Source organism: Malus domestica, chromosome 05 (assembly GCF_042453785.1).
Source record: "Malus domestica chromosome 05, GDT2T_hap1".
NCBI lineage: Eukaryota > Viridiplantae > Streptophyta > Magnoliopsida > Rosales > Rosaceae > Malus > Malus domestica.
Window position 1 is genome coordinate 40,404,183 of NC_091665.1, and position 20,144 is coordinate 40,424,326.

General features: G+C 34.0%; 1 protein-coding gene across 5 annotated transcripts; it reads left to right on the top strand.

Annotated features, from left to right (window-relative positions):
• Window positions 1–16,146: 16,146 nt before the first annotated feature.
• Window positions 16,147–18,602, top strand: LOC114819257 (uncharacterized). 5 transcript variants are annotated; one of them, XM_029103571.2, is made up of 5 exons: window positions 16,147–16,499; window positions 17,414–17,503; window positions 17,612–17,639; window positions 17,742–17,795; window positions 18,142–18,448. In XM_029103571.2, the coding sequence occupies exons 1-5, from the start codon at window positions 16,331–16,333 to the stop codon at window positions 18,227–18,229; spliced, it is 429 nt and encodes a 142-aa protein (XP_028959404.2). In that variant the 5' UTR covers window positions 16,147–16,330; the 3' UTR covers window positions 18,230–18,448. The 5 variants fall into 5 exon arrangements, 1 of the variants encoding a protein (XP_028959404.2); XR_011581606.1 differs by lacking the exon at window positions 17,612–17,639 and adding an exon at window positions 17,985–18,113 and having other exon boundaries at window positions 16,318–16,499; window positions 18,206–18,602; XR_011581605.1 differs by lacking the exon at window positions 17,612–17,639 and adding an exon at window positions 17,980–18,113 and having other exon boundaries at window positions 16,318–16,499; window positions 18,206–18,404.
• The last annotated feature ends 1,542 nt before the right edge of the window (window positions 18,603–20,144 follow it).

Below are 20,144 nucleotides of genomic sequence, written 5' to 3' on the forward strand. Positions count from 1 at the left end.
ACTACTCACTACAAAGATACTTATGTAACTTATAAATGCTTTTAGTTATTTGAAAAGCATTTTTAGTCGTTTTAAAAATATTGTCAAATGGAATTTTAGTGTGATAAAGTAGTATAGAATATAGTTGAAGGTCAAGTGAAGCAAAAATATATGATCTGTTTAGCCATTTTCACTATCCATTTGGTTGTGTTTCTTTGTGTTTGATTTGTTCTTGTTGCACATAACACTATAAATATGATGCCCCCTGTCATGAACTCTATCAACATCCATGGCCCCTCTATGTGACTAGCACGTTCCCACCCATTTTGTTATTGTAAATGTTGTGCCCCATTGATTTAATTCAAAACTTTCTTTTTGTCTGGCTAGAGTAATTGTTGCGACCACATTGTTGTCTTTATTATTGTCATATTTATATCATATAGTTTGTTTTTCTTTATATTTAAAAATCCCAACCGAAATTCTCCATCATATCTCAACCGCTATCATAGAAAACAATAAAATAAAATAAATGAAAATTATTCTTGACCTCCTATCTGTATAATCAAGGGTACAAAGTTAATTAAATCATGCATGCACTTTTAATGTTTAGAATTCTATGTATTGTTCACATCATGTATAAACCTTGACAAGATTGAAGAATGAATGCTTAATTATTAATTTTCTGTATTTATTTGCCTTTTTCTGGTTGGACTGTATTTAATTGGTAAACACATATATTGAAATGAGAGATTTTTCAGTGTGACCGTCACACGGGGTCGTACATCACGTGTCGCTATATAAATGGTGGAATATGTGTGTTAAAAAGTTAATAACTTAAAAAATAATTTTTTTCACCACTTTCATAAAAACACGTGGTGTATCATCCGTATTCCTATCACAACTAAACATTTATCTATTAAAAGAGAGGTGCATGCTTAAATAGCATATATATATAATTATAAATTATTAAAGGACTTGCAATTCAAGTAGTTAAGATGATATATCGTTCCATATCCAAGGTCCTGCACCCCCAAAATGCCAATGGTTACCTTCTTAGTTTGGGATGTCCAAAGTGATTTTAATTAATGATGGGATCGAAAGTCGGTAATTTGGTGTGTGATTTGTAGTTTAGTGAATATATCCAGGACCCCAAGATGGGCTTCGGGTTGCTGTCGAATATCAAAGCCACCGGAGGCACTTTCGAGGGCCACCGGACAAAGAAGGATGATAAAGATGGCTGATGGTGCATTATCTTCACCTCTCCATATATATCTTCACCTTATATAAGCAACTATTGTTGTATTTTTCCTGTTGGAGAAGACTTACATATCAAACTTTAAACCTAACCTAGACAAGTAGGGACTGCCTTCTTTAACAGGATAACCTAACGCTAGACAACATTTTCAAAGTACCAATAATATGACCATGTATTGATTACACAAAAAAAAAAAATGCTCAGTTCATTTGCGAGCAAGTGTTGCATACTGATATTAAACTTTTCATTACGAGAATTGTTACTTAGACTCCCAAAAATCATTTTTCTTTTGGTAGCTTAAATGTGCAATTTCTTCATTATAATTTGAAATAGAAGAGTGAAACATGTTTTTTTATTCATTTATTTTTATTTTTAATTATGAATCTCAAGTAAGTGTTATGAAATCTCAAGGACTTCTCTTCCGTATGAGCTACTATGGCAGGAAATACTCACTCCATTTCCAGCCTTACCACTGTGGACTTGATAGTATTTTTCTCATGGGCCTTCCTCTGTCCATGCACTGGACTTAGAGAATATTGTTATTCATTCTGTTAAAGGTTAGAATTTAGAAAGGATAAGATTTAGTTTTAGGTTAATTCTGTTCAATTGTGAGTGTGAAATGATCTCTGTGTCCCTCTCTTCTTTACGAAACCTTTCTCCAAATATTCATCAATAAAAGTAATACTTCTTCGTCTTTTTGCTAACTTATCACTCGTGGAACCTGCACGTTTAATTACTACAACGACCGTCCAAGCAAAATATACATCAAAGTGACTCGGAAAATTTTGAAGGCGACAACATCGGATGGGGTCATCGACACCATGAGGGATTGGTGAAATGATGAAAATAGGTTAATTGCTGTTGAAAATTTTGAGTAGAATTTTATTGTCCTACATTGCTCACCACCATAATAGCCTCTCACTTTATAAGGCTTTGTCCCTTATAGAAAGTGATTGAAGTGATGAACCTTGGAGAATAAAATTGGGCTCACCCTTGGGGTTGGGCTTTGGCGTGTGCTAATTAATTGATAATTAATATATAATTAATTATCAAAAGATGAAGTCTTAAGTGTGAAAGAACGTAGAAAGAAAACACCCCTCTGAGAATATGTCTCACAACATATGCATCCCTTCCTCATACCTGTTGCGAACAGGCATAATCATATTATATATACATCCATCTGCATGGCATTTATAACTCAGAAAATCAACATTCCTCTTCTACAATTACAAATATCCTTTCTGAGAGAACCACACAGAAATTCGCCAGAAGTTAAGTTTTCCGGTGCTGGAATTCTGAATTGATCGTTGAATCTTGGTGAAGCAGACGTCTGTAGAATTACAAGCACTGAGTATGGGCAAAATTTTTGTTTTAAGAACATTGCGGTACGCAAGCCTCGATCTTCAATATTTTTGTTAAATATTATTTCATTGTTCATACACTATTTGCATTTTATTATTTATTAGCATATATAAATTCATCACAAATTGTTGACATATCTCTAACAATTACATGGCAATCTAGTAACGTCCAACATACAACTTGCAAAAAACTTTCTAGTACAAGATAATTATTATAACAGAGATCTAAAGTCTTCCAGTTTAATATTGTTAAATATTGGCCAATCCTTTTTGTTATGCATCTACATATATGTGTTACAAATGAATCTGACGTTAATGGAAAAAAGATCTTGCATATGCTTATAAGAAGTTGAGCTGCTCATCATATTACTAATTAGTTTTATGGTAAAACCTCAATTTTCTTCATGGTATCAAAGTATGTTGTCTCACGTGTAAAGCTGAACGGTCACACATGAGGCCGCGTGTTGAGAATAAATTTCACAATGATGAGAAAATGAACATTGCATGGACTTATAAGAAGTGAGGCTACTTTTCATTTTGCCAATAAATTTTATGATCAACCTTAACTTTGTTCAATGTGAATGGCTGCTACTCGTTAAAAGAACAATCCAAGCCTATTAAGGAACATTGTTGCAGTCTAAGCTACTTGTGAAAAGCCATGCATGACGCTTTGTTGTCCTGGCTAGCTCATAGGATCTGATTGGCTTTGAAAATGACAAACCATCCAATCACTTGGTTCGCAATTCGGGGACAAATAGTATCACAACACAGCGTTGGATTAAAATGAAAATCGAGCCATTAATTTGGGGGTCACACCTCGTGATGTGTTAGTTAAATGAAAATGGCGTTTCAGGACAACCCTAGCTAGCCAACTCTCCGACCTGTGTTGCTTAGTTTGGTCATTATCATTTCTTAGTTATAATGTACAATGATTGGATGTAAAACGTTTGTAGATGGCTTTTTCAATAATGGACATTGTTTTTTTTTTTATTACTTAAGCCAATTTTAATCGTTCAGACAATATAACTAATGAAGAAAAATGTTGCTGTCCATTACTAAAGAGATATGACATTTAGGACATCCACGGCTCATCTGACTGGCTTTGACATCGACAAACCACACAAATCGCTTCACAATACGGGGACAAAAGTACTTCTACTACATCACATAGTGACAGACACAACTAGCTTGAAGGAAATGAATGGTTTGTGCTCAACTCAAACATTATGCCTCCTGTTTACGGTTATGTTTTCATAACATTCTGTTTCCTCACACAAAAAGTAGGTTTGTAATATATATATATATATATATATATATATATATATGTGTGTGTGTGTGTGTGTGTGTGTTATATATAGTAGAGCTTCTATTATTATTATTTTTATTGTCCATTTTAGAAACTTTATTTTTTTTGGACAAAGATCCATTTTAGAAACTTTGAGTGCCGGCTTTTGTGCGTTGAATTTGAACTCATTACATCTTCAAACAAAGTGGTATTCTTCTTTTGTCCCTCTAATTCTAAAAAGAATATTAATCAAACTCTTCGTGAGTGTCGGTTTTGGTTTCTCAGTGTTACTTGTATATAATATTTACATTTTCTCGTATTTTCTTTCCTTTATTCATCAGTAGTAGTAGTATGATCAATATATTATTAATCTGGAATAGCACCGCCTTGGATAAGGCTTTAAACGCGTATGCATAAAGATTAATTATTAGTTGAGTGGGTTACCCATAATCATCAAAAGCTTAGGATAACTAAGTTTCCGATCCATGAAGCCGGACAAATCACATGTTAGCACTTAAAAGTTTAATTAATTAAACCATATAAATTAAGGGAACTGTTATTAGCACTTCACAAATTTCATTCTACACTCCTCACAAGTGTTTTTTTCTTTCTAATTATAGAAAGTTTGGAGTGCAAAATAAAATGTTTAGAGTGCCAATAACAATTCCCTAAATTAAACCACATTATAATAATTATAACATGAACCAATAGGTCTCGTTTGGCAGTTCGGACTGTACTGACTATTTTAGTCGGATAGGATAAATAGTTATCGGATAGTACTGGCTAAATAATCGGGCATTTGGTGCAATATCGGACTAATGACCGTATTATTTATACTGTGTTTGACACTCTACCAGATAAGAGGACTTGCAATTATTATTATTTGTAAGAGAAAAACTAATGATTAATGAAAAAGAAAGATGAAAAATTAACTTCAAGTCTGCAAACAATTTAAAATATTAATTATTTTGATTTTTATAGAAACCAATCAAATGGTGGTTCCTAATAATCTGGTAAAATTAACACGCCTCAAGGACTATGTAAACAAGTAGCATCTCAACATGTTCTAATTAACAAAAAAAGGATGACAATGACTGGTTCCATGGTGCTCAACAACCCAGATGAAAATCAGGAATAAAAAGGACGGCAATCGAGTTTCCGAGAAATTCTCCAACTTGGCTCTTCCAATTGAGTTCAGCAATCCATATGAAACCTAGGAAAAGAAAAGACACGGGTGTGCATTGTCGGAGAAATTGGTCAAAGGAGTGCAACCCAGATGAAACCAAGGAAAACTCAGTTCTTGAATCCAACCAAAACTTAAAACCAAATTCTTGAAATCTTGAAAAAGAGAATAAAACCAATCGAAATCATTGAAAATATTGAACAAAAAGCAAATCTGATTATTGCTGCCATCACCATAGATACTGAGGAAATCATAATCACCGGCGGGAATGAGAATGCAAAAAGGATTATGGAGGTTGAGGGAAATCGAAACGATTGCTGAAGTGGGAGGAAATTTGCAAAACCCAGGACCAAACAATAAGCGTGTTTTGTTAGCATCTCACCCGACTAATAATACCGAGCTTTTAGGTGGGATAAGGAAGCGGGCATGAGTTGCACTAAATAGGTAGGGTCGGACAAATTAGTCGGAGTACTATTAATACATAACTACACCAAACAACCGGCTTCGTATTATTAATCCTATCCGGTCCCTTATACGAGCTGCCAAACGAGGCCATAATGAGTTAATGGATGGGTTAAAGCTCAGAAACCTGATTATTTCAAATGGAGAAGTTGGTTATTGTGGTAGGTAGCAGTTGGCACATGGAATACACAAGAAAATATCCTTTGAAGAACTATAATTTAGAGCAATAATAGTTTATTAGTGCAATCGTTAATTGAGATTTTAGAAAGTGGTTTCTGATGATGACAAATTTTTTACAATATAAGTCAAGGTGCAATGAATTGGATTCATAAACGGTACCATCAACTTTTTTTTTTTTTTTTTTTTAAAGAGGAGAATGATATTTCATTCATTGAAAAAAAATGGTTTTACAAATACATATCATAAAGAAGTCATTCAGCTTCCAAAAGGGTCCTTACAAAGTAGATCTAAAAATGTTACAATAAAGTATCACTAATCGTAAAGTAATAAGTAGACATCAAGCACTCGTCCGAGCTTATTGGAAACCACAACATTACATAGGTCAATATAATCGTTAACTCATGTTACATGGAAATTATGTGAGAACAAAAATCTCAAATCATATATTGGGGTAGAGAATATGATGCCCATCTAATCACACACCTAATCACTGTCACGATTCTATAACACCAAGTGAAGTAGATTCAGCAAATCAAACAACTCCACCCTTCACAGTTCACACAGATCCAAAAGAGAAGTAGCACACCAAAACGAAAAAAATTAAATGAAGCAACTCTCGTATAGAGAACAATCAAACTAGAAACTCTCCTAAATAAAACAATTCTTGAAAAGTATTAAACAAAATAAAAAAAATTAAATGAAGCAACTCTCATATAGAGAACAATCAAACAAGAAACTCTCCTAAATAAAACAATTCTTGAAAAGTATTAAACAAAAAAAAATAAAAAAATCATTGTTGCCACTCCACATCCTCTGAATATTCAAAACTCGTATCACAACACCGGCACCATAGCGTCATACTAGTTAAATCCGATCCCTAGTCAATCCGACGATCTTCCATGATTCTGGATGGTTGAAGTTATGCAAATATGATTAATCCAAAGTAAGTAAAAGGAAAACCATTATTTAAAAGGATAAGAAAAGGGAAGGGTGAGGAATAAATAAGGGATATTTTGGATGTTGTCCTTAATTACTAATGTATATTAATTGAAATTTAGATTTTGATAAAAATCTTTTGACTTTGTACACATCAACATATTAGCATTAATCAATTTTCATGTCAACTATTTTATATTTTAAATTAAACATTATATTAAATATTGTAATATAGACATCCTTTAAAGCAATTTTTTTGTCCGAATATTTAAAGCAATTAAACAAAATAAATTATCACATTTATGGGATATAAAATCCAAACATTAAAACCCATATGTGACAACAACAAGAAAAACAATGTACCCATTTAGAAGAAAAAGTTACAATGGTAGTATAGAATAAAAGTTGGGTACATGGATTAAGGAACAAGAGAAGAGAATATACCCAATGAAATTAAAATTGCATTCAGAGCAATATAAATGTTTATTTGTTATGATTTTGCAATATGATGGTCACGGAGAAAAAATAAGTTTGAAATTTTTTTGGCGAAATGTAAATTTGAAGAAATACATATTCAATATAATAATGTTGAATTTGAATATAAGCACAAATTTGAGTGAGAGAATTTGGGGATTTCAATTACAAACGTGATACTGTGGGAGATTATAAATTAAAATTTGTTGTAAAAAAATAATAAGATGACATGGAAGTATTTTAATAGTAAAATGCTGAGGTGTACAAAGTCAAGAAGTTAAGGGACTTTGATTAAAAACTGAAAACCAATAAGGTTTTAATCTATGAACATTGGTGACTAGGGATTGGATCCTAATTTATGTTTAGATGTGTCCATATTTAATCGCAGAAGATATGATGTTCGTTCTGAGGCTTGATAACCAAGGGATTTAGTGGTTAAAGATTGTAAAAGATCATATAGGAATCAAGAATTTGGTTGTTGTTGCTGCTGCCGTTACAGAAATTTCCATACGAAGGAGAAATGATTGACACCCATGTTTTAAGAGTAAACATAGCCCATAGAATGTTCAACAACCCTAATGACTGAGAGCTCATTTGGACGTGTTTTTAAAATGATTGAAAGCGCTTTTGGTGAAAATGTTTTTAGAACCAATCCTTAGTAAAAATGCAAGTAAATCCTGGAAAAACACTGAAAGTGCTTTTGGAATCTAAATTTTTTTTCTTTAAAAACGCTTTTAGTTATTTTAAAAGCACATCCAAACGAGCCTTGAGACAACGTATGTAGTAGTTTATGATAATATATGGCCAAAAAAAAAAGAAAACTATATTGATTTATTAGTGATGGAGTACATAGTGAGGATCTTGGACACAAATAAGGAATTTAAATCTAATTACTATAATTCATGATGAACTGTTTGAGATAATAGAGGTTTTGTTATTTTTTCATATAAGAGATAGTTCATACTAATAAATTCAAATTACGTAGAAATAGATTCAAATTTGAGTATAAAGAAGAACATACATTATTCTAATCAATTTGACTAAACCTAATTAAATATGTAATATATAACTATATATATTAGGAAGGCAAGAGAACAAAACCCCCATATCTACGAGGTTACTAGTCAGTGTGTAGAACCTCCAAGGAAATGCTGGCTGAAAAAGCGCATCACGTAGTGTTCGGTTCCATTCTTCCCACACACATGGTTGCACATGTGTGCACACGCAGATTAGATAAACCCTAGTGTTCTTTTTAACACTATTGAAAGAATTAACTATGTCAAGAAACCCTAGTCTTTTTTATCTATCATAACCCTAATTCATTAGATATGAACTCCGACCACCAAATTAGCAATAGAAAAAGTGATGCACGAAAACGCATGATTAACGCTCTCCCTTAGATTAATTAATTAATGTGTGTCATCCTTTTGTTTTAAGGTTTTTCTATTTTGACCAACGCAATTAATTGAGGAAGACTTGTACGTCCTTTGACTATGGCATTAGAGAGATGTTTTTCAATGCGTTCGGAATACGGGGCAAAACACTATATATTATTATACAATTTGAATGATACTTGAAGAAAAAAAATTTCCTCCAATTATATAACATGTATTTCGTCCATTATTCCAGTACACTGAAAAATCTTTTATAAAGTTGAATGAAAATGCATGCCTATGTTAATTAGTTATCTTAGGCAAAAAGTGGGATAATGAAGATTGACTACTAAAAGTATAAAGTAGTATCATACACCTAACTAAAAACTAGAAAATATTAACACCTAGTAACTTTTAAAAGTCCCCTAACTTTTGACAAACCCCCTTAGTTTTCGGAAATGGATGCTCTTAGATCCCTTCCATCAAATTCGTCAAATCAATCAATCTGGGTATTTGAAATTTGATTAAACAGCTACAAACAAAAGGCCTATTTAAAAGTTATAATAACTCTAGCCGTTAGATCAAATTTTAAGGGAACAAGAGGCCCCTTTAAAAGTTATAATAATTTTAGCCGTTGGATCAAATTTTAAGAGTTCAGATAGATTGATCAGGTGAATTTGGTAGAAAGGATCCGGAGAGGATCCCTTTCCTTAATTTTCCTAATATTTCCTTAATATTTTGGTAGGTAGAGATTATGCAAATCAAAATTTAGGTATGTGGAGAATATTACCCCTGCTAAAGCCTCCTTTCCAAGCTTTCTAGTTTACACACAAACACGGCTCAGTGTATGCGTATTGGGATGCAAATCATGTGGTCCCTTTGTCTTATTTTTTTATTTTTTGATAGAATAATCGACTTCCACATGGATAAATTAATAAAACAGATCCCCAACTGATCTGACCGACCTGAATAAACTACCAACTGCCAAAACCTACCTAACTTTATCACTTGATTAATTAACTAATTAGCTCTTAATTAACACTTAATGCCATATAAGTTATCTTCTTTGGTTTTTTTTTTTTTTTTCATTTTCATGATGGAAAGCTTTATGCTACGTACTATTCCTTTATGCTACGTACTATTCCTTAAGGAATTGTATTGGGGTACTCTACCTTAATTTCGTTTTCTCTTCTTGCCACTCTCTCCCTATCGTAGACTCTCTTATATATGCCTTGCACCCTTTGACCAAGTTCTAATAAGTAATGGGGTGTGCTATCTACACATTCATTTTTACTTCTCACACACCCCTTGTTAATTTCTGTCCGTTGATCTTCTTCAATTCATCTGATCCGACGGCTAAAAACTAAAAAAATGTGGGAGAAGTAAAAATGAGTGTGTGGATATCACACCCCTAAGTAATATCGTTTGCTTATAACTTTGGCTTGCGGAATGAAAACACTTCAACAACATACCAAATTGATCTTGGAATCTGTTTTCTAGAAGAATTTGGCTACCTTTTTAGGCAGAACAATATTTACGAGAGAGAGAGAGATAATCGAATAACATGGGATGTATAATCCATGGAATACGAAGGTTGAAAATTTTGAGTTGAGATTATTGCTAAATCTATGTATCCAAAGTCGACGAATTCGGAAATTCAAACCGTTCGAGATAAAGAGAAAGATCCGGATCGTTCAAAGGCTTAGTTTCACATGAAATAGACCAGTAAGATGGGCTAATGAGGCCACATAATTTAAATTGAATGGTTTAGGTTTTCGGGTCCGAATCTCAAAAAAGAGCATCGCATGTGTGTCGAAATTGAGTCTCTAGTAAGAAAACTCTGATGGTGTTTTGCAAATGGTCACATTTTCTTTTGAATTACTTGTATGTTTCCAGTTAGGACTGATTGCAATTTGCAACAAAAAATATTCAGTGATATATGTGTCAGATTCTTGTTCCATAGGTGTACTCTGAGCAAATCCCAGATCATATCTTCAAGAGTTCCATACGTTATTCTTTAACTACGAATATAGGATATGTTACTTTTCCACACCCTTTTTCTATCCCTCTCTCATAATAATTCCTAGCCTTCTCGATCAGTTTGCTAAACTTCCAATTTAATAAACTTTTCTTTTGTTTTCTTTCTTTCTTGCTTGCTTATGTGTATTTCTATATAATCATTAGGTTTTTTAGTACTCGTTCAGGTGCATGAACCAGACCAATGATATCTAAGCATATCTGGGAAAAGAAAACTCTAAAGTATCTTAATATTCAAGTTAGGCAAGTAGGGTTAGAAGACATAAATCATGAGTCAAGATATATAGGGCTTACCGCCCCCACACGTTATTCAACCTAACCATGAAAAACTAACTTTACTTATTAAAATTAACTTAATTAGTTGCAGTGGTGGAGCCAGAAATTTAACCTAAGAGGGGCCCAAAGGTCTCAATCTGAAAAGCTCTCATGATCGTATAAAAATTACTATGCAGTGTGGTGAGCAACCAACCAATGTTGTTTGGGCTTGGTATGATGTCGTCTTCATCATCACCTTCCTTAAGCCTAAACTCCAAGCCTCTCTCTAACTTTCTTCCTCTCTCCCTCCACTGATTGCAAACCAAAGTCCTTCTCAGGCTCACAAGCAACGGATTGCTTGCCCTCCATAGGAGCCACCAATATGATAATGTCAAATCAAACCGGATGAAAGAAATCAAAGTAAAAACGTCAGATTGGAGCCTTAAGCCTACAGACAACCTTGAAAATCATAAGCATAACACTAAACTTTTTTGCGTAAAAAAAAGTCAGGATGGATATGGGAGCATCTTGGTCCCTTCATAGCTCCGCCTCTAATCATAAGATACCATTTATACTTCTTTATACAGTTCCTACATATATATGCTGATCATTAACTTATATATATGTGCAAGTAATATATACTCATGCTGACAAACTTAAATTATTGGACAAATGCTTTATATGTGGTCAATGTGTTTTTGAGCCGCACAATATGCATGCATGTTTTGGGTCGTAGATATGCAAATGGCGGGCAGAAAATTTCCAGGAGAAAAGTGAATGGACAAGAAGTGTTGATGATGGTATGTATTTCTAACTGGACCCGAGCATTGTGGAGCAACCAAGTTAGGCGTATACACGTCGAAGAAATCCCACATCAACATCTGATGTGGCTGCACCATATAATTAATATACAACTGGCAAAAACAGCGATAAACCACACACCCAACAGGCAACATTCTGCCTAGGGCAAGGCAGCCACATATATAATCCTATATAAACATGTCACTTGTCATGACTCATGACCATAGTCTGAAATATCGAGGATATTTCGATTTTTTCGAATCACGGATATTTCGGAACATATCCATGTACATATCGTACAAATATTGACAATATCGACGATAATATCGGAAAATATTGATGTCGATAATATCGGAAAATATTGATGTCGATAATTTCGTTCACACTTCAGCAATATTTTATCAAAATATCGGTGTAATATCGCTAAATTATCGATGTAAAGGAAGGGAAAAAAAAGAAAAAGAAGGAAAAAAGGGAAAAATGTACATATATCGACAATGTTGACGATAATATCGGAAAATATCGATGTCGATAATTTCGCTCACACTTCAGCAATATTTTGTCAAAATATCGGTGTAATATCGCTAAAATATCGAAAATATCGATGTAAAGGAAGGGGAAAAAAAAGAAAAAGAAGAAAAAAAGGGAAAAAATGGAGGAAACAAAACACAAAGGGGATTTGAACCCCCTCCCATTTTACTCCTCCAACACCGTAACCACCATATATCACTTATGTTTTAGTGATAATATGCTTAAATATTTATATTTATATGAGTGACATGTTAACAATTACATGCAAAACTATTTTGGGGGATTTATCATTTGATGAATACTCTTCACAATAAACTTACTCTACACATAGAGATGATGAAGATAGTAAATTTTTTGAACCTTATAGGAACTTTATGTGGTACTAAATCACTTATGTATCTTATCATGCAATGTATAAAGTGTAAAATATTGTAGTAAATCATTATATATAAATGATTTTGGTGTGTTTAATCTTTTTTTCATTAATTACTACATATTTTCTACACTCACAGTGTTTGCCAGCCACTGTATAATCAACTTAAATCAGTTAAATCCATCATGTAATGCATTTCCTTCTAATTTTTTATTTATAAACTAATAGATAATTGACTAAATAAACATTCTCCAAAGTTTCAATAAAAATTTCCAAGGTTTTCTTACAATTTCCGTGGTTTTTATTCAATTTTTATCGATATCGATAATATCCCGATATTTCCATAGAAATTTTCATGTTTTTGGACTACTGATATTTCCACTAGTACAAAAACATGTTTGCGCGACGGAAACTTGCGCGACGCAGCAACGTTCGTCGCGCAAAGTATGTTTGCGCGACGCTAAACACAAAACGTCGCGCAAACGGCTTTTGCGCGACGACACTTTGCGTGACAAAGGCTTGCGTCGCGCAAAACATCTTTGCGCGACGAAGGTACATCTACGTCGCGCAAAACATATTTGCGTGACGCAAGCCTTTGTCGCGCAAAGTATCGTCGCGCAAAAGCCGTTTGCGCGACGTTTTGTGCGTCGCGCAAGATTTTGCCGCCAAACCAAGAATCTCAACCAAGATTTTGGCGCCGAAGCTGCTTTTGCGCAAAGTCGACGACTTTTTTTTTTATAAAATAACCACACACAAGAGCCTTTTTCTTCACACTCAACCTCTCTCTTTCAGACCCTCCATCTCTCTCAAGCCTCACCATCTTCACATTCAGGTATTGTATTTATTTGATTAATTAATTAACTATTTATTGATTACATGTATGTTTGGAATTTTTTTTTTGTGTATTTATGTTTTTCTTTAATTATCTTTGTCAATGCTTATTTTTGACAAGTTGAGTTATGGTTTTGAACAATTGAATGAGTGGAATGAATGACTAAGAGTATGAAGGATTTTGATAGGTTTAGGGAAACAAAAGCTAAGAAATTGCAAATTGCTCAGTTAATTTGATATAATTTAGGGATAGATTGATGTGTGCTAAAAAATGGATAGATTTCATTTCTCACCAAATTGGGAGGAGGAAACTACAAATTGCCAGTTTACAGCTTTGTCAAACCATTATTCTATTACGTGGTTAGTAATCATTTTAGGTGTAGTCTCTACCATTTACCATTTAGAACACGTGGTCTCATCATTTAGGTCCTTAATAAAAAATAATTTTTAGGCAGAAGTGGAAGGGGTAAACAAGAAGTTAAAATTGTGTAACGAAAAAAAAAAAAAACTTTGCGCGACGTAGGTACACATGCGTCGCGCAAAATATCTTTGCGCGACGAATACCTACGTCGCGCGAAGATGCTTTGCGCGACGTAGGTGTACATACGTCGCGCAAAGTTTTATTTATTTTTTCCTTTTGCTTTTCTTTTGGGGTTCTTGCATTGCCTTTTTCTTTTGTGGTATTCACTTGTGTAAATGTTTTAAATTGACGATCGAATTAGTTCCTTGTATTCATATAGGATCCAAGAGTGTAGCTGTAAAAAATCATTAAAATCGGAGTTAAAATAACCGTTAAATTATGATTTTTTCGTTTATGACCGTCGAAACATTTTGTCCTGGTACTTGATCTCTGAAGGTTTGTTTTTTGCCATTTTTGGCGTATAAGATCTTGAAGCATATACAAACAAGTTTGACGGTTGGATCGTTGAAACTAGTTTCGTACAATGCGTATCCCATTAAAACGATAGATTCCCTAACATTTAGATTTTATTTATACTTTCATCAAGTATAACATAAGATTTTGTGGTATCCACTTGTGTAAATATTTTGAATTGACGATCAAATCAGTTCCTTGTATTCATATAGGATCCATAAGTGTAGCTGTAAAAAATCATCAAAATCGGAGTTAAAATAACCGTTAAATCGTGATTTTTTTGTTTATAACAGTCAAAAAATTTTGTCCCGTTACTTGATCTCTGAAGGTTTGTTTTTTTCCATTTTTGGCGTATAAGATCTTGAAGCATATACAAACAAGTTTGACGGTTGGATCGTTGAAACTAGTTTCGTACAATGCGTATTTCATTAAAACGATAGATTCCCTAACATTTAGATTTTATTCTTACTTTCATCAAGTATAACATAAGATTTTGTGGTATCCACTTGTGTAAATATTTTGAATTGATGATCAAATCCGTTCCTTGTATTCATATAGGATCCATAAGTGTAGCTGTAAAAAATCATCAAAATCAGAGTTAAAATAACCGTTAAATCGTGATTTTTTTGTTTATAACCGTCGAAAAGTTTTGTCCCGTTACTTAACCTCAGAAGGTTTTTTTTTTTTTGCCATTTTTGGTGTATACGATCTCGACTCATATACAAACAAGTTTGACGGTTGGATCGTTGAAACTAGTTTCGTACAATGCGTATCCCATTAAAGCGATATATTCCCTAACACTTTGGATTTTATTTATACTTTCATCAAGTATAACATAAGATTTTGTGGTATCCACTTGTGTAAATATTTTAAATTGATGATCGAATCAGTTCCTTGTATTCATATAGAATCCAGGAGTGTAGTTGTAAAAACTCATCAAAATCGGAGTTAAACAAACCGTTAAATTGTGATTTTTTCGTTTATAACCGTCGAAAAGTTTTGTTCTGTTACTTAATCTTTGAAGGTTTTTTTTTTTGCCATTTTTGGTGTATACGATCTCGAAGCATATGCAAACAAGTTTGACGGTTGGATCGTTGAAACTAGTTTCGTACAATGCGTATCCCATTAAAACGATAGATTCCCTAACACTTGGATTTTATTTATACTTTCATCAAGTATAACATAAGATTTTGTGGTATCCACTTGTGTAAATATTTTAAATTGACGATCGAATTAGTTACTTGCATTCATATAGGAACCAGAAGTGTAGCTGTAAAAAATCACCAAAATCAGAGTTAAAATAACCGTTAAATCATGATTTTTTTGTTTATAACCGTCGAAAAGTTTTGTCCCGTCACTTGATCTGTGAACGTTTGTTTTTTTGTGATTTTTGGCATATGTGATCTTGAAGTATATATAAACAAGTTTGACGGTTGGATCATTGAAACTAATTTTGTACAATGCGTATCCCATCAAGTTCAATGGTGTATATATATATATATTTATTTATTAAGTAGATTTAAATTTATTTATTTTGTATGTATAACACTTAAGAAACTGAATGGTATGTGTATTTATTAAGTAGCTTTAAATTTATTATTGTAGCTTGGGTCTAAATTTTGTTAAAAAAATATATTATTGTGGGTTTTATGTAAAAAAAAAAATTTAAGGAGAATAAAGTTAATTTTTAGTAAATTTTATAATAAATATTTTTTTTTGAAATATACTTTGCGCGACGACAGAATGTGATCGTTGCGCAAAAGCACTTTGCGCGACCTCATAATTTATAGGTGCGTCGCGCAATTGTTAAAATTTTGGCGGTATAATTGAAACAAATAAACGCTTTTTAGGGCTTAATTGGAAAAGATTCCAGACGCTACCCGCCCATCTGTCTCTCTCTTCCCTCTGGCTCGCTCGGTCTCTCTCCCCTCTTGCTCATCTCGCCCTCTCTCTCACTCCGTCTCGCTCACGCTTAGAGCCGAGTGCTTCTCCTGCTTATTTTCACACAGCACAAGCTCACAATCTCCCCTCTCCACACCCAGACGACGTCGTTTGCTTCGGTTTCCTCTTAAGAACAACTTGGAGTTGAGAGTCCTTTCTCGTTCACACAGTTGGCTCTGCGTGCGACTGTGTCTGAGCGATGAGCAGTCGAGCAGTGGAAGACGACGCACTGGCCAAAACCGCAAGAGCTGTCGAAGCTCTTTACCTCCTCCGAGACACCTACTTTTCGGCCGACCCGGATGACAAAATCTCCAGATTAAACATCGATTCCGATCTTGCCCTCAACCTCCTCGATTCCATTCCTCTTGGTAATTTTTCCATTTACCCATTTCGTTTTAATCTCTGTTAATTCCATTTGAAGCTGACCTAAGTGCCCTTTTATTATAAACCCGATTTGTGCCTTTCTCTTTTGTGGGTTTTCGTTGATATGCTCGTTTCAACTTTGAAGTTCCAATTTTGGACTACATTGGTACACATAGAAGCTTAAAATTTGAGAAATAGACTAAAAAGTTGATGAATTCAAAATCTCCCCCTGATAAAAGTGTTGTTTCTGTAACGATAATGCCTACATTGTGTTCTCGAATCGCTGTCACTGCTAATTCCTTTATTATTATTTTGCACTTGTATTTGTATCTTATTAGTTCAAGTTTCAAACACGGTGTCTTTTACCAGAGCAAAGAAAACATCCGGCTCAATGTGCGAAATACGAATATCTTAGAGGAAAGATACTGGATGTTTTACCGAACTATAGAAAAGAAGCAGAGGATAATCTCTCAAAGGATGTAAGAATGCATTGTGACTTCCTGTAGTTGAGCATGTTTGTAATGCTTTCAGTTCACTTCCTGAAATATAAACGGCGATGTAGGTTAAGTTGAATCCATCTCTTGCAGATGCTTGACTATGTTTAGGTAACTGCACTTAGAAGAAGGGAGATCTATCTTCAGCCAAGAACTGCTTTAATCTTGCCTTAAGCAAGGTTCTTCTTGATTAGATTTTTGTAGTTTTATTACAGTGACCTCTCGATTCATTGTACTATAAATTTTATGATTGATATGTGCATTGCGTTTGGAGGCATGGTCCAAACAGGCAGATACTTTGTCAACTTTCGATGCTTGAAAGAAAAATGGCTCAAGGCAACCATTTTGTCGCTCAACTTGTTTTTCCTGTTGTTTTTCATGATGTGTGTGTCATTATGCTTACCAAGTTTTCATCATTTTTCTAGGTACCGACAATGAGGCAGAACTTGTTGATGAAAGCATTCAACATGCCAAGGAAGCCATAACTCTTGATGTCAAGGATGGCAATTCATTGTGTAAAATCTCATAATCAACCTTCTCAAAAAGTTTTATGTTCTTCGGATTTGAGTAAGATTTATACTTGATAAGTTGTATAGCATGTAACACTTCTGCAATCTTTGAAGGCATACCAAAATGCTGCAAGTGCTTAAAGTAAGAACTACCGCAGAGTCAGTTGTCTATGTGCTGTATTTCTTGTAAGTATGGATCTTCTGTCAGTTAGAAGATGTTCTAATGTTTTATGTTGCGTATCAGGAAAAGGATGAAAGAATGCAGTCCAATCCAGACCTATATTTTAACTGTGCCACTGTAAGCTCAGTTTTTCTTGTGTGGAATTAATACTCATAAGTTTGTCAAGTAGATGATGATCCGTCAATCTTTCTTTTCTATGAATCAGCGTCTAGATAGGTTAAAGATAGAGTTTTACTAATACAAGTGGAGAGAATAGGAAACAGTAATGATAAATTATATATTATTTTCTGTTTTTGTTAAGTAAAGAGGAGGATGTATGAAGTGACATAAGTTGGTGTTGATGGTGGCCCTGCTGCAAAGGATTTGGCTCCCAAGTTTAATGTGTTCAAGAAAAATTTATCTGTTAAGCTAGGGGTTACAATACTGGAGATAGACGTAAGTCTTTTTATTTCTTTCTCTGCAGTTTCTCCCTTGGATTCTATGGTCAGTTGCGTATTTGTAGTTTGACTTTTGATATCGGAATTCAGATTTCAATTAGCTTGCTCAGTTAGTGGGTCGTTTCCCAAAAGTGAAAATGGACATCATGGAGTTAAACCCCAATTCTTTTGAATTGGATTGTAAATCCGGTTTTCGGCCTGGGAAGCCCAGGAAGGCGAGATTGCAACCCAGTTTTCGGCCCAGGACGAGAAGATGAGTATGATCTTACGAGCTTTACAGATGTTCAGCCTCCAAATCTTGATGTCAGCACTTGATCTTGCTCCACCTTCGACCTCCCAACCACTTCGCTTAGTCGATACCCAGTAGCTTGATGCATCAAGATTAGAAGGCTACTTGTTGTAGTTTTTTTTTTTATATTTTTTATATTCGAACATCTTGTATGTACATTTTCATATATTTTATAAATAAATATTGTTTCTTGGTTTATTAATTATTGTTTAGAATTTAATTACAATATTTATTCTTCTAAAAAAAAAATACAATATTTATTAAAAATTAAATAATTTTTGCAAAAAAAAAAAGGTTTGCGCGACGAAGAAGTTCCTACGTCGTGCAAAACAACTTTGCGCGACGCAAGTCCCTACGTCGCGCAAAATCCACTTTGCGCGACGCATGTAACCCGTCGTCGCGCAAAGTGGATTTGCGTGACGCATTCTACGTCGCGCAAAAAAGCTTTGCGCGACGTAGCCTACGTCGCGCAAAGTGGATTTGCGCGACGATGGGGTACATGCGTCGCGCAAAGCCTTCTGTCACTGCCTTGCCGCGACGGTTTGCGCGCGACGAAGGTGAATTGGGCAAAGTTTTGCGCGACGTTTTTTTACTTTGCGCGACGAATGACCTGCGTCGCGCAAAGTGTTTTTTTTACTAGTGTTCCGATATCATCGATATTTTATTCCATGCTCATGACCACCCTAGCTGATTAATGAGATCGATAGTCCTCTCTGCATTTGAAGAATGGAAAATGATTTATGCACCTTCAATATGTTTCTCTTGTTAATACATTTTTGTCTACAATTGTCTGTTGAGTTTTTATTATATTTGACTAGCATTTGTCTACACACTTTGTGTGTATAAACACATTTTTTTAGAAAATGAGGGGGGAGAGAGAGAGAGAGAGAGAGAGAGAGAGAGAATGTCGGGGGAGTGTGAGGTTTTTTTTTTTTTTTAATTTTAAATATTAGAGATATTTTAACATCACTTATAGGTGATGCTTCAATAAAAAACAGTAAAATTTGTACTTATGAAATTACATTATTGCCTTCATTTTTTTATTGTGATAGAAGACTAAGTTATATTTTCATCCTCTTTTGGTTGATAAAGAAGGTTTCATTAATTAATAAAGATAAAGAGACTAATTAAACGCAAACAAGTAAAAAGAGAAAAAAAAAATGTGTGAAAATGATTTTCCATGTCATGTTGTCATCAGACTCACCATCCCCAGGATGATCAATGAGATCGATATAGAGTCCTCTCTCTCTCCACTTGCAGAAACTTCAATTCGTGCAAACTCATCAATATAATTTTCCATTTTTCCCCTAAAGTCCATGCCAATTTTCCATTTTTCCCCTAAAGTCCATGCCAATTTTCCACTTATACAACCACTTTCAACAAAGGAATTCTTTATCCTTTACAAAAATGATGGAACTTTTTACCCACATTTGCTCAGAAATTATAGTTACGTATGTACTTTGCCAAATCAATGAACTTACTAATTACCATATTTATCAGAAGCACAATCTGATGTGATCATAATCATGGACTGCATTATGAAATTGATTCGTTGAAACCCAAAACCTTAAAACAGTGGATAAATTGGGTCAATGGTCTCCATTGCAATGACCCTAAACCCTAGGTTGTATAATCTGCGTGCAAGCAATCTATATTTTATAGTAATTATTTGCATGTGTCTTGGAATTCAGGGTTAGGACTTAGGGTATTGAAAATTATAATTACTGATTTTTTTTTATA

Bases quoted from the DNA above. Each gene is read 5' to 3' on its own strand.
- LOC114819257 (XM_029103571.2), top strand. From the start codon at position 16,331: ATGAGCAGTCGAGCAGTGGAAGACGACGCACTGGCCAAAACCGCAAGA. The intron at 17,640-17,741 runs GTAAGAACTACC...GTTGCGTATCAG, and splicing joins AAATGCTGCAAGTGCTTAAA to GAAAAGGATGAAAGAATGCA. The intron at 17,796-18,141 runs GTAAGCTCAGTT...CTTTCTCTGCAG, and splicing joins TATATTTTAACTGTGCCACT to TTTCTCCCTTGGATTCTATG.